A 14,574-nucleotide genomic window follows, 5' to 3' on the forward strand; every position below is an offset into this window, starting at 1 on the left:
GCCCCCAGTATTCTTGTTTCCTTCATAGCACTTACCATGATTTAGAATTTATCTACATGCTTGCTTGTTAATCTTTTTTGAATCTACCTTCATAAGCAGACTGTGAGCTCCCGAGGGTGGGGGGGAGGGAATAGGTCCATTTTATACATGTTATATTCTAGCACCTAGCACAGTACAGGATTCAACAAATATTTGTTGAATAAATAAGCAATAGAAACGGTAAAATGTTACACTTAATCTGTAAGCAGTGTACAGAATGCACTGGAGGAAGGACAAACAAGGATAAAGAGAAAAGTGTAGTGGCTCTGCAAAGATAGAAGAGCCTATTTTAGGGTGGGGGCAATAGGAATGAAATGGGTAGGTGAACTCAGTAAACCCTGCTTCATTAGGGCTTTAGGATAGCAAGTGAAAAGAAGAAAGGCAACAAGAATGGTGGAGGGTTCAAACCTGGGCAATTGGGAGAATGGCAGCATTCTGAACAGAAATAGAAATGTCAAAAGAAGATTATATAAATTGTGAGGCCCCAGGAAGAGTGGGTAAGGCAGCTAAAGACCTGTGGGATTGGAGGTGCTGGTCAAATGCTGTTAATCTTTTAGGATTGCCTGATAGCAATCCGGAAATGTGCTGCTCTCAGGTAGAGAGATCTGATCTAGAACAGAGATGCTAGTTGAAGCTGCGAGTGTAAACAGAGTGTAAAGAGAGAGAGTAAACAGAGAAGGAAGAACTGAGGAAAAGGAAGAAACTCTGCTATGGTTGTTATAAAGTGCATGTCTATTATCTGCTTAGGCTTCTAATTTTCCCTGGTCTTTAAGCTGCTTCTACCCCATTCCTAGATCTACTTTAAAGAAACTCAAACAAGAGAAAGAGTTTCACTGCTTATTCTTAGGTCTTCTCTTTGAGCTGCTTTGCTCTTCACAGAGATTTTTTTAGCTTTATCATCTTCTTTCACAAGTTTATGGGTTAAAAATAAATGAATTTTAAAAAAACCCTCTGATACAATAACTTAGAGATATTACCTATAATTACTACATATATTCTTTAGAAACTATCTATAACCAAGTCTGACATTCTTAAATTTAACATTATTTAAATAAGATAATGAAATAAAAACATGACTTGAAAAAAGGTAGAAAGCTATTCAGATTCCTTATTCTGTTATCCTTAGTTAATAGTGACAATTATTAACTATTTAAATTGATGTAAAATACCAGCCCAGTGAAAATCTAACTGGACCAATTCAAACCACTCTGAAAGCGAGGAACTGAGAATTAAAATTGCAAATTTCTCTTTCCGTTGATTAAGCTAATGTAAAGTAAGATTCTGTTTATATAAATAGATGTTTTAATCAAATGAGATGCTGATAATATAATCAAGAATTAGAAAACAAAGTTTGCTAAAAAAACAAACAGCATGGATAAGCATTAGTAGTAAAAGTTAAAATTAAAGCAATGATTTTTGGACTTGAAAGTGAAATACAACGTTAAACTAGAAAAAGTACAACATACTTGGGAAGACTCAGGTATTCACAAAAGTTAAAAACTAGTGAAAAATTACCAAAAATATTTTCTACTCTCAATATTTTCTGATAGTCATTAAGATCAGCAATTACCTTCAGTAAGAGAAAAAAAAAAATACCTCTATTAAGGACAAAGGTGCTGAAATAAGAACAATCTGAGAAATCTGAGAGCAGAATGAAAAACAGACACTATATTCTACCTACAAAGCAATAAATATTTACATACAGGTGGAAAGAAGAAGTATCACCTTGGTCAGCAAATGAGAAGGTTTTCCTGCAATGTTTCTCAGAAGAAGGGAGGTTTCCCTGTCCAGATAGGAGTGCTTGTGCAGAAAGAGAGAGAAAAACAAAAACAAAAAAGGCAATAGAAGTCAGTGGAGGTTTTATGAGCTTAAAATATAAAATAGACAAAGCAAGAATGATTCTCTATTATTAATCTCATATCTTTCTCCTAAACTCACTGAAATGTGTCCAAAAGAAAATTTAAGAACAAGAAAAAGAAAAAGACGGAGGGTGCACACACACTATCTGTGCCCTAAGGTGGGTCCCAGCCGACTCCTGAGAATCCCTCACCTTGGGAAATGGATCCTGCACTGCAAAGATCACAGGGCCAGTCTGTTTCCCAGGGCAGTGTCTGTGCACACAGCACAAATAAACAGGTGCCAAAGACCAATGACTAAATATATTCCTTCCTCTTATAAAGCCTACATAAGACCTATGTAGCTTTAAATATTCTTATGAAAACAGTAAGACTACATCAGTTTTAAAACTTCTGCAAGTATTTCAATGGTAGCTGCACCAAGAGGAAAAATGTCCATATTTTGCCTAATGAACATCACCTACTTTCAGTAAAATTTTATTAATTCATTCCTTATATCAGAATACTAATAAGACTGCACTGCACAATAAAGAACTTGTATAGCAAATGAATGAATGATACGAACAAAATATTAAGAAATGTTGTTCCCTTAAACTGGTTAAATTCATTCAAGCAATTTACGTATTTTCACAAAAATGACTGAATAACAGCCCCCAACTATCCTTTTCTCCCTTAATAACTTTCAGTTAACATGTTGTAAGGTAAGTTCATACAATTGTATTTAAACTCCTGTAGTATAAATTACAGCTATTTTGTTATACTTGTATATGTAACTCAGACTTGCCTGTCTCTAAATAATTCTGAATTAGTATTTAGTTTTAATAATATGGAATTACTAACCACCATTTAAAACAATACATGGCACAACAATGCAGTTACAGAAAACATTCTATAATGTTATATTTTATAAATCTAACTGCATATCAAGTTATTCTTGAGAAACAGATTCTTTTAATTAAACAAATGCTAGATAGAGCAGCACCCTCTCTCATAAAGTTAATAAAACACACTACTTCAAGATTAGAAATAGTTACAGAAAATAATATTAACTTAATATTTACTCTTATCTATACACTATGTTGAGTTAGGTTTATTATATAGGTCATTACTTGTATTGTTTAGCTTTAATTCAAGATGAACCTTACAAGCACACCTGCCCCTTTCACCCACTCCTGAATAATAATAAAAAAAGAAACCTACGGTTAAAAAAAATTGGACATATTCATCTAGATTAGCACTAACAAGGTCAAACAGTAACAAGAACAGAGATGATTATCCTAGGTCCTTTACCTATACGGTATAATTCTCATGAAGGTAAAGATTAATTGGCTCATCCATAAAGACTCTAGGTAAGCAGAAATTTTTGAAAATTCCATTTTATTTGAGGTTAACAATCAGTTAAAACCAGGGAGAAAACACGAATGACAATTAAAAAGAGCACTTATAACTCTCATTGCTTTTATTTCCCTTCATTTTTTTGCCATTCACATGTAATGGGAAAAATATATATTCTTACACAATTATGTAAAATATAAAAAATGTCTTGAAAACCTACTCCTATTTATCGTACTCACAAAGCTTACTTTCTCAGAAAACGATCCCACAAATGAGTAAAATGTCTATATTTAGATAATTATATTTCAAATTAAAAAGAAAAAATCTACTTCAGGCTATCAAAAACTATTATTTGGTAAATATAATTCCAGACCTTAAATTCAAGTTTAAACTTTAAAAACATCTTACAAGATTTACTCAATCAGTCTTCATAAAAATAATCACCTCAAGACTTCCAATCACTAAAAATTCTATACCCTGATGAATAAGAAACAATAATATTAACTATTTGAAGTCTCTAAAGTAGAAGTCAGCCATTTAAAAATATCAGTTTAAATAGCTTAAAATAAAATTAGTTTAAATAGCTTAAAATAAAAAGGGGATAGTCATTTTAGGTGACCCAAAAATATGGCACATCTAAAGAGTGAGACCACAAACAACAGATGGACATGATCAAAAATTACTTTGTGTTTGAGACACTCATATAGCTAATCACTGCTTAATCACCAGCAGGGTAGGAGGCCAGGTCTCCATATCTCCTCTATCTCAGCTACAAGTATTGTAGCAGAAGAAACCCCAAAAATCTAGAAATCAGAAGCAGCGAACTTCTCTCTTCAATAAATGTCTTCCTTTATCTACATTCCCCTACTGGTGCCAGTCCTACATGCTCTAGAATTCTTCAGAAAGACGGTGGGGGTGGCGGGAGTACTGGTTACTGGAGAAAGACGCAAGAGGGATGAGAAAAGTGGTGTGCAGTTGGAGGACTGAGGGAAGTCAATAAAAGACACAGTGTTTTGGGTAAGCATGACATCAGCCTTCAGTGTTGGTACATCTTACTGGTAACAAAAAGGCACGTGCTTCATTTAAATGGGGCCTTCTTACATCCACCACCACACAAAGTCAGCAGACAATATTCTTAATCCATTTCACTGGTTTATAAACCCATTTTCATTCTCTCTTCCATTTTCCCCTTTCTATTATATCATTTATTCAACTATTTATTCGGTTTCAACTTTGAGGCTGGAGCCCTGCAGGCACTGGAGATGCAAAGGTGACCAAGAGAGGCATTTCTGCTCTCACAAAGTTTAGAGTCTAACGGGAGAGAACTGACAACTACAGTGCAGTGTGTTAAATGGTATGACAGCAAGTAGGAGGTGGAGCACCTAATCTAAAATTAGGAGCTCAGTAAAGTATTTCTGAAAAAGCTTCGAATCCTGGAAGATGAGGAGGAGGCAGCTGGTGGTGGGGTGGGGGGATAGAGACAGTAAATAGAGATATCAGGGTTTCTCAAAGAGGGTGGGGCTGCCCTCAAGGAGGCATTTTGGAAGACATTGAGGATATTTTGTGTTGTCACAGTGGAGTAAAGCATTACTGGTATTTATTGGGAAGGAAGTCAGAAATTCTAGTTTCCTCGAAAACATGGAACAATGTCACATAATAACAACAAAGTCCCACATCTCACATGTATTTTTAATGTTCTTATATGAAAATCATATAGATGGGTAATCCTGTTTATAACAATCTGAGCTTATAACCTAACTCCATTTTACATAGAAACACAAGGTATTTATGTATAATTTTAATATTCAATGACACTTCCAGGAATGCTATTTACCATGTAAAATAAATTGAGGGAAGCCTGCATTTTCTTTTGTTCAGAATTTACCAAGAGTTATTTGTTATGTTAGAAAATCATTTCACCAATGGAAACCTGGCTTGAAGTAAGAGTTGGCAGTACCAAAACTGGCAGTATCAGATTGCATTGTCACATGGAAGTGAGTGACAGGAGAGATATGAAATTCCTTTTAACAGCATTAAGAACTAAATACTATTAAATTAATGAAAAGACATAAAATGCAGGAATTTCACCGAGCTTCATTAATAAAGGTTGTTTAAAAATACTTCACATTACCTTGTCTTATTTAAAATATTTATAGCACAATGCTATACTGTAAGAAAGCTATACTGTAAAAAATCAAGTATCTAAATCATTTTATCGCTACCTCATCCCAACACTATATGGCAGGGAATTATTTTGTCATTGTACAATTATAAGACACTGCTCATTTGCAAGAGTTTTGTATTTCCCTATTTTCTTTTCTTTGACTGACTATAAATTGTCTCAACACATTAGCCCTATACTTCAGTTAAGGTTATTTCCCTTTTTCTATTACCATAAACAGACATGTTTTGTCTGCTACTATTTATTATAACACATTTTAATTCTGGGCCCACCCATATTTCTGCTTTCTTTTTCCTATAAAAAAATCTTCTGATCTCCCCACTTCTCTTAAATCCTGAGTTCTTAATTATAAGTGGGTGTAGGATGTGACTGCTACATTGTGTCTTTCAATATAGCGGTGGGCCAGCATTTAAAAACTGAAATACATATTATTATACTATAAATTACTTTTTGGTTATTTCTCCTTCATATTACCGTATTTCACCGAAAATAAGACCTAGCCGGACAATCAGCTCTAAGGCATCTTCTGGAGCAAAAATTAATATAAGACCCGGTATTATATTATATTATATTATATTATATTATATTATATTATAATTATATCATAAGACCTGGTGTTATAGTATAGTAAAATAAGCCTGGGTCTTATATTAATTTTGGCTCCAAAAGATGCATTAGAGCTGATTGTCCAGATAGGTCTTATTTTTGTGGAAACACGGTAGGTATTAGGGCATTCAATTCATTTTTAAAAAATAGGTATGCAAGTTATCTGATCTATCAATTTCATTTGGGATACTAAAGATAGTGTTATAAATGATTTGTTATAAAATGGGGGTATTGGGACTAAAAGGATTGAGAACTGCTGTTTGGGCAGAAGAAGTAAGTAGGTGACAATGCGAGGAAGTGTGGCTGATGTTTATGTGTAGGGCAGGGGTTGGAGGTGAGGATGGACAAGTGTTTTTCACCATGCAGGATACGTAACCAATTAGTGGGCTGTGAAATCAATTCACTGGGTCACAACTATATTTTTAAAGATAGGAAGGAAGGGAAGATGGAAGGAGACAAGGTGGAAAGAAGAGAGGAAGAGGGAATCTGATTTAGTTGGGTCGATGGTCAGGGATTTGGTCTTTTTTTTTTAATGCTTCATAGATGACTGAAGCAGTGCTGACCAATGGAAATAAAATACAAACCACAAATGTAATTAAAATTTTCCAGTAACCCACGTTTTTTAAAAAAGTAAAAAAACTAAAAAAGCCAATTATTGGCATCTTTTATGGAACTGAAAATATCCACAATATTATAATTTCAACAAGTAATCAACATAAAAAATATTACTATTTTACATTCTTTTTTTATACTAAGTCTTTGAAATCCAATGTATATTTTATCTTTATAGCACATTTCAATTTGGATTAACCACATTTCAAGTGCCTAACAGCCATATATGGTTAGTGGCCACCATATGGAACAGGGCAGTTCTGAGTCATCCACTGACCAGAGGATACATTTCTGAAGAATGAAATTAGGTTTTTAGGTAAGCATCAGTGCAGAACAGTCATTCTACTTGATATCCCCATTCCGAAAAACAGCTGAATTTGTTAATATCTTAAGCAATTTTAAAAAGTCCTTAGCTTCAGAATAAAGAAGAAAGCATGTGGTATCAGGTTCTCTATAAAACTTCCCTATATTAGATTTGCCACCACCTATATAATCTTACTGTGATTATTCATGTTCAATGGTACGGTACCATATCATACAGTTGCTTATTTGTTTTTGCTCATTTGTTAAGCTTGGCTTAATTTTTATTTGTAAATTTGAGGTATATGACAAGGTTTCATGATCAAAAGTTCTAAAGAACTCATTTCTGTTCATTGATATTTAAGTAGTCCCAAAGACTTGTTTACAGAACTTACAGGTGTCAGCTCAGCCTGTTCTTCAGTGAATTCAATTTGACGCTTGACCTGCTTGCTGGGACATCTCAGAGAAATAGCATGCTGTGAAAATGCAGGAAGGAAGAAAATGATAGGTAAAGGAGCTGGAAAAGGGCAGTTCTCATCATGCAGGAAGAGAAAAGATTACTGAAATGAATAATTGAAAACAAAATGGTAATGAAAAGTTGCATGCACCTTTTATTATAGTAAATAAAATAAAAAAGGTAAGAACCAGATGATCCTAACTCTTGATAATTTAAGGATAACCTCACTCTACTTCTGGAGAGTAGAGCACCACGGAGAACTACTATGCAAAAACCCTGTGTCCATTACCAGTTCATGCTTCTGAACCTCAACTGGGCCTTGACTGCTGTATGGCAGTACTCTATCTTTTCTCCTCACTCCTTAATCATTCCCTCTAAGTTTGTTCAAAGTACTGTATTTTACTGTGTATAATGCATACTTTTTTGCCCAAATTTGTGATGGAAAAATAAGGATGTGCATTATACATGGGTAGTACTAATTACGCATCTACATAAATGTTTTTAATTCTTTATTTATGCTTATGAGTTAAAAGTGTAACTCTAGAGATTAGTAACAACATCCGTATGCAAAATAATACTCTGGAATACAATAATCGGTTTTGTTGAACTTAGGACGAACTTGCGACAAAGAGTTCTTGGGCTTCCATCGTGATGAGTAAATATCGTAAATTTTTTACCAGTACATAAAATTTCTTGTACCTTGTATTTGCTCTTGTGTTTTGTAATTATTTGTTACATAAAATTTCTTGTACCATGTTAAAAAATAAATGCTAAAATTCCTTTATAATACAAAAAAAACAAGTATCTAAACGTAAACAAATTAAAACTTGAATTGAAATATTAAAACAAAAGTTTTTTTACCCTGAAAGTTTGGGGCCAAACGTGGGTGCGCATTATACAAAGGAGCGCATTATACAAAGGAGCGCATTATACAAAGGAGCGCATTATACACGGCAAAATACGGTAGTTTCTCTAAGTTCTTCAGGCTTCTAATTTCAGCCCCTTCCATCTCTTCATATGACCTCACTTGCTTCCATTACTAAGCAAACCACATCCATCTATCAGGATCTTCATCACTAAAATGTTCCCTAAAACTACACCCATATTCTCATCCTTCTCTCTGGTTCTATATGAATAAGTATGCTTTTTCCCTCCAAAGCTAAGCGTGTCCTAGGTCCCACTCATTCCCCCTCTAACATCTCAGTCTCTGATACTCAACTAGTCCAGCTTATTGGTGGAGGGAAAGAGAAAAATATTCAATTCTCCTGGGTACCATCTTCTTCTTACATTATGATTTTCTCTTTTTCACTGCCAAATGTCCTAAATTCAGCTATAGTGTACCTCTTATACCTTAATTACCTACACTCTAGCATACATCTTTCTTCTCCAGTCTGTATCCTTTCAATTGTAATGCATTCTGTAATACATTTTCAAAGTCATCAATGACCTTTTAACCAAGGTTTTCTGTCCTTCCTATCATAGTACTCACCTGAGTGTCCTGAAATAGCTTGTTTGGTTGTCTGTACTGACACCCTCTCCTCATACAATAAATTACAACCTTGTGAGGATAGTGTGTATTACGTTCACAGTTCTATCCCTTAAAGCCCACTGCAGTGCCTAGGCGCCCAACTATTTATGGAATGGATGAATAACTATTTCTTCTTGGCCTGATCAAAACTGTTTTTGCTTTCCTCCCTCTACATTTTCTCATTAAACATATTCTATAGCATTATGTCAATCACTGCATCAACGGGAGGCCTATCAAATCTTTATTGCCAATATCCTCATTGTTAGGAAACAAAGACAAAAGTACTAAGGTCTAAAGGGGAATAATAAATGCAATTAACTCTCAAATGGTTCCAGAAAAAAATTTACACGCAAAAAGAATTGATAAAGTAAATGTAGCAAAATGTTAAAAATTAGTGAATCTGAGTAATAAGTTTCATCAGTTCTTCGTACTAGTCTTTCAAGTTTTTGTAAGTTTGACCTTATTTCAAAATAAAAAGTTTTTAAAAATCTATTCTCTCCAGACTCTCACACAAGCTCCCATATTTCCAAATGCTTATTGGTTAATTTTTTAAAAAATCTAAAGTGTTCAAAAAGAGATGATTGCCTATGTACCATGTTAAACAGTATGATGGAACAGAGTTATTAAAATTCAACACCATCCTGACCAAAAATGGATATATGTGTGCAAAGTGACCAAAACAACAGAAAATAGTACATATGCAAACAAAGGTTAACTGTTACATTAATAAAGATGAAAGGGGGTTATGGAATGATTTAAAGTTTATTTAATGTTAATTAGCGTGTATTTCCACAAAATATTTAAATAATTTCCTACAAAAAAAATTAGTGATCCATAACTTACTTTGCCGAAATTCTGAATCTGTAACATGTTAAAATGAACTACGATTTACGAGCCAGAATCTTTGGCGGGGTATGTGTGTTGGGGGGTGTATATAGAAAAGCATTGATCTGAACACAGGAGCCAAACCATAAATCAAGAAATGGCCTTTGCACCAAAGTCGTGGTTACAAAATAAAAGACTTCCCTTTATTTCTATCGCCTTAGATTACAACTAGAAAAAAAGATGTGGAGGTTTGTGAACATACATTAATGTTTCAATAAAGCAGATTCACATTCATCTTTTACTGAAATGTATATGCGCTTTTCACAGATATTAAAACTAAGCATAGCCTAATGGTTAAGAATGTAGACTCTGAAGCTGGAGTGCTTGGGTTCTAGCCCCATCTCAGCCATTTACTGTTTATTATTATTTAACCTGTTTCCTCGTGTGTGAAATGGATTAGTAATAGCATTTATCTCCAAAGGTTGCTAAAATTAAAATTCTATTAGAATTAGAATTCAGCCCTCATCTGAATTTTATTTAAGTCTCAATACATTTAGATTAGAGCTAGTTTAGAGTTGCTAAATTTCAGCAATATATTCAGGAATATACTAAACCACCACAAGATGGGGATATTACTGCATAAACCTTTTTGTCTTTTTTCTCAGGCCCATGTAGTTCTGTCTCTAGGCCTGGTTCTGAGAGCACAGGCCAGTCTAGCCTTGTCTTGATTCTTCAGTTCTGTGATGAAGCAGCATGGTATTATTGCAGGATGAGCTCTACAACCAGACTGGTTTCAAATCCTTGGGAAAAGTATTTCGTCACTCTCCGTCTTAGTTCCTTTCATTGTAAAATAGAGATAATGGTACCTATTCCACAAAGCACCGTGTAGATCCAGTACGTTGTGTTATGACACGTAAAGCACAACGCCAACACAGAATAAGCACTTAATATAGTAGCTGCTGTTGTTTTCTATTTTCCCCCTCTTCTCTTTATTCCTCTTTTAGTGGCCATTAAAAAGCCAGTAAATATCTGAATGCTTTTAAAACTATTTATTTTAGATTTTATAGTCCCTATTAATTTTAAAAACAGGTGAATGTATTTTTATTCTTGTTCAAAATAAGGTCCTTTATCAGCCCTCCAGCACACAACATAAAAGAAAAACAAACAGACTTAAAACTAAATAAAGATGCCTTTTTACCTCTTCAGAGAAGAAAAACTGCATAGATTTCTAAGAAGTACACACAACAAGAATCAGGGCATATATGCCAGAGTTGATTGGGGTGACGTGTTTGTAAATGAGAACTAGACTTGTCCCCTGGCTTTCACCAAACCTACGGCTCTTCTTTCATCTGATACCTATTCCTTCCACTATTAACCTCAGGTTAGGCCAGCAAAATCTGGAATTAAACACCAAGTTGTTACATGTCAATAAATTTCTGTGAGATGTAGCAACACAGTCATTAGAATTTTAAGAGAAATGGAGCTGCAATAATTGAGAAACCAATAACCCCAATCTTTTAGATACGTAGGCCTTGAAGTTTCAGAAAGCCCTGTGCTCCCCATCCACTCCAGAGCAAAAGGTTGTTGGCTAAGAATAATTCAATGGACTTCAATGCCAGTGGGGTTTTCCCCAATGTTAACAATAAACACAGTTGCTCCTTTCTTTTCAATACCTCAAAATTTCTTCACACATTAATTCTTGAAATAGTTCTGAAAGGTGAAAGAAGTGTAGGAATTGTACTGAAGCTATGATATGCTGTTGCATATCACAAGTTACAATACTGTATCCATAAAGATGTTAATAAAACCCCATATACATGAGGAAGACAGTTACAACATTCAAAGTTTTAGTAGCTCAGATACTAAGAAATATTTTCCTATTGTAATATAATATAATCAAGTATTCTTAAAATTCAGCAAAACCTTTTAATCTGCCATAAACTACAGTAATAGCTTTTAAAAGCATTTTCATTTTAAAAATGTATTTTTATGAATAAAAATTCCGAATTCAAAGGCATCATTAAAGTTTAAATCACAGTAGAAAATAAAAGTATATTTTAGCATTGACCTTTTATCAGTAAATCTTATTTTATATAAATTTATAACATGCAATTGCCATTTAAATTTGCAAACTGCTGTCTTATTGAAAAGTATTGTTTTATCAGTTAATGTGAATAAAAGTATCACAAGGATGACAGTAAATCAGCTGGAACATTTATTTCACATTGTTTAAGATATAAAGAGCCCTTTTTAGAATTTATTTCAAGTACAATGAGTTTTAAAAACTTAGCAAATGAACATTACTGATGGGGTTTCGTAAGAATACTGACTGAAATTATTTTATAATTCATTTTTATGTTTATCCATGGAAGATATTTTTATGCTAAAAGATTCTTTAACATTCTGGAAATAGTGATTTTTAACCATCAGCTTCAATTGTTAGATACTGATAAAAATTGAGAGGCAAATGTTGTAGTTTTGGAATTCAAATACAGATTTCTCAGTTATTTGACCTACTTAATCTGTTCTTTGGAATAATGCCCCTACCAAAAGGATAGTGGGAGGCTTAAGTGAGATAACATATGTGAAACGCCTGGAAGGACAGTATTTCAACAAAGCAACACAAACTCAGAGAAAAAAGACATAGTCTTCCTGATGTGAAATTGTACAGTGCCTATTATCCCTGTTGGCTTTCAGAGAGCAAAAAGGCAGAAAGATAAGCCACAGTATGATTTTATTTTTAAATGGGAAGTTTGACTATTCATGTCCCCAAGATGAAAAATGAAACCAATCTCAATTAAATTTTCTAACTGGTACTTGTGTCACTAAACTTTAGCTGAAAGTAACTATTCTGTCCTGGGTTTCTTTAAAACAGGTATAATTACTGCTTCTAAAGAACCTAGTTGTAAAAAAAAAGTTTCACTTTTCAGAGTTTTCACATGTTACTTCACTAGTGGCACTCTATATTCCATCTTAAAATAATTGCTGGTAATCTTAGACTGCAGACTTCTATACAAGGTGGATTGAATACACACATATATTTGTTCATTCAAATATCTGAGTGCTTTTTATGAGCCAAATAATGTTCTAGGTGTTAAGGATACAACAGGAATCAAAAAAAAGTTTTTTTAAAGTCCCTCTCCTCATGGAGCTTATATTCAAGTGGGAGGAGACAGATCCGCAGAATAAAAAAGTAAAATATATAGTATGCTAAATGGTGATAAAATAAAGAGAAATATAAAGGACAAAAGGGGGATAAAAAGTAATCACAAGGCAGATTTCAATTTCAAAACAGAGTGATCAAAGAGGGCATCACAGGACGTGATAACTGAGCAAATCCTTGAAGGTAATCAGGGAGAAGAGCGTTCAGGCAGGGGACAAGTGAAAAGGCTCTGAGGTGGGTTCTGACTTCTGAAGAAGAACAGCGAGGAGGCAGTATGGCTGGCATAGTAAGGGAGAGAGGGAAGAAAGGAAAATAGGAGAAGGGTTAATAGGAAAGCAGATCAGGTAAGGATTTTGGTTTTACAGTGAAGATACAAAGCCTAGGGTTTGAAAAGAAGAGGGCCAAGACCTGACTTACATTTTAATAGGACCACTCTGGCTACCATATGGATGACGGACTGCTACGGGGAAGGTGAACATAGAAAGATCAGCTGGGAGACTATTGTGAAAATGCACATCAAGATAATATTGGCTTGGGGTGGATGGGTTAGAGCGCGAGCCCTGGGCAACAGGGCTGCTGGTTCGATTCCCACGTGGGCCAGCGAGCTGCGCCCTCCACAACTAGAATGAAGTCAATGAGCTGCTGCTGAGCTCCCGGGGGAGCGAGACAGCTCAGTTGGTTGGAGCGTGGGCTCTCAACCACAAGGTTGCCGGTTGGACTCCTCAACTCCCGCAAGGGATGGTGGGCTGCACCCCCTGCAACTAACAACTGGCAACTGGACCTGGAGCTGAGCTGTGCCCTCCACAACTAAGACTGAAGGGATAACAACTTGACTTGGATGGAGCTGATGAGTCCTGGGAAAAACAAACTACTGTTGCCCAACAAAAAGTTCTGGAAAATACACACTGTTCCCCAGTGAAGTTCTGTTCCCCCTCCTCAATAAAATCTTTAAAAAAAAAAAAAAAGTTAATATTGGCTTGGTGGCAGTGGAGGTGGTGAGGAACGATAAAACTATGGATATATTCTGAAGGTGAAAGCAAAAGAATTTGCGGCTGGATTGGAAGGGGGATTAAAAAAAAGAGAGAGAGAAGTAGATAAAGACATGAAAGATTTTGCTTGGTAAACAGGAAGAATGGAATAACCATTAACTGAAATGGAGAAGGATGCGGGAAGACTAAATTTGAGAGAAACGATCAGAGCTTCAGTTATAGACCAGTTAAATCTGAGCTACCTATTAGACACTCAAAGAGAGATAGATGCTGATTAGAGATAAGATGTATGAGCCTGGAGTTCAGGGGACACACTATCTAAAGATTTTGTATTTCACTGAATCTAAGATGATTTAATGCTGGTACTTGCTTTATCTTTATCAGAAACTGTCGACAGAAGGCTTCCCAACACAGTTTAACTGCCACTTTTCTGACAGTGAGTGACAGATGCCACCTGATTTTAGAACATGGTTTCTCAACCTTGACACTATTTGGCGTCAGATAATTCTTTGTGGGGGCTGTCCTGTGCATTGTAGGATTTTAGCAGCACCCTTGGCCTCTACCCACGATATGCCAGTAGCACCCTTCTATCAGTGACAGCCAAAACTGTCTCTCAACATTGCTGAATGTTCTCTGGGGAACAAAATAGCTCCCAGTTTAGAACCATTGTTTTAGAGAGATG

General features: G+C 35.0%; 1 protein-coding gene across 8 annotated transcripts in view; it reads right to left on the minus strand.

Annotated features, from left to right (window-relative positions):
- The window catches only part of RAPH1 (Ras association (RalGDS/AF-6) and pleckstrin homology domains 1), an 84,478-nt gene that overhangs the window by 32,826 nt on the left and 37,078 nt on the right, over positions 1 to 14,574 (minus strand). For 5 of the 8 annotated variants that reach the window (XM_074340488.2, XM_074340506.2, XM_074340518.2 and 2 more), the window contains 2 exons: positions 7,326 to 7,406; positions 1,765 to 1,839 (listed from right to left, as the gene is read on the minus strand). The exons of 1 other annotated variant lie outside the window; for it this stretch is intronic. In XM_074340488.2, the coding sequence (XP_074196589.2) occupies positions 1,765 to 1,839; positions 7,326 to 7,406 (156 nt within the window). The remainder of the gene's footprint in view (positions 1 to 1,764; positions 1,840 to 7,325; positions 7,407 to 14,574) is intronic. 2 more of the 8 variants (XM_074340501.2, XM_074340494.2) reach the window with 2 other exon arrangements.

The sequence above is a fragment of the Rhinolophus sinicus genome, chromosome 17 (assembly GCF_057876585.1).
Source record: "Rhinolophus sinicus isolate RSI-liver-muscle chromosome 17, RSI-T2T, whole genome shotgun sequence".
In the NCBI taxonomy this organism is placed as follows: Eukaryota; Metazoa; Chordata; class Mammalia; order Chiroptera; family Rhinolophidae; genus Rhinolophus; species Rhinolophus sinicus.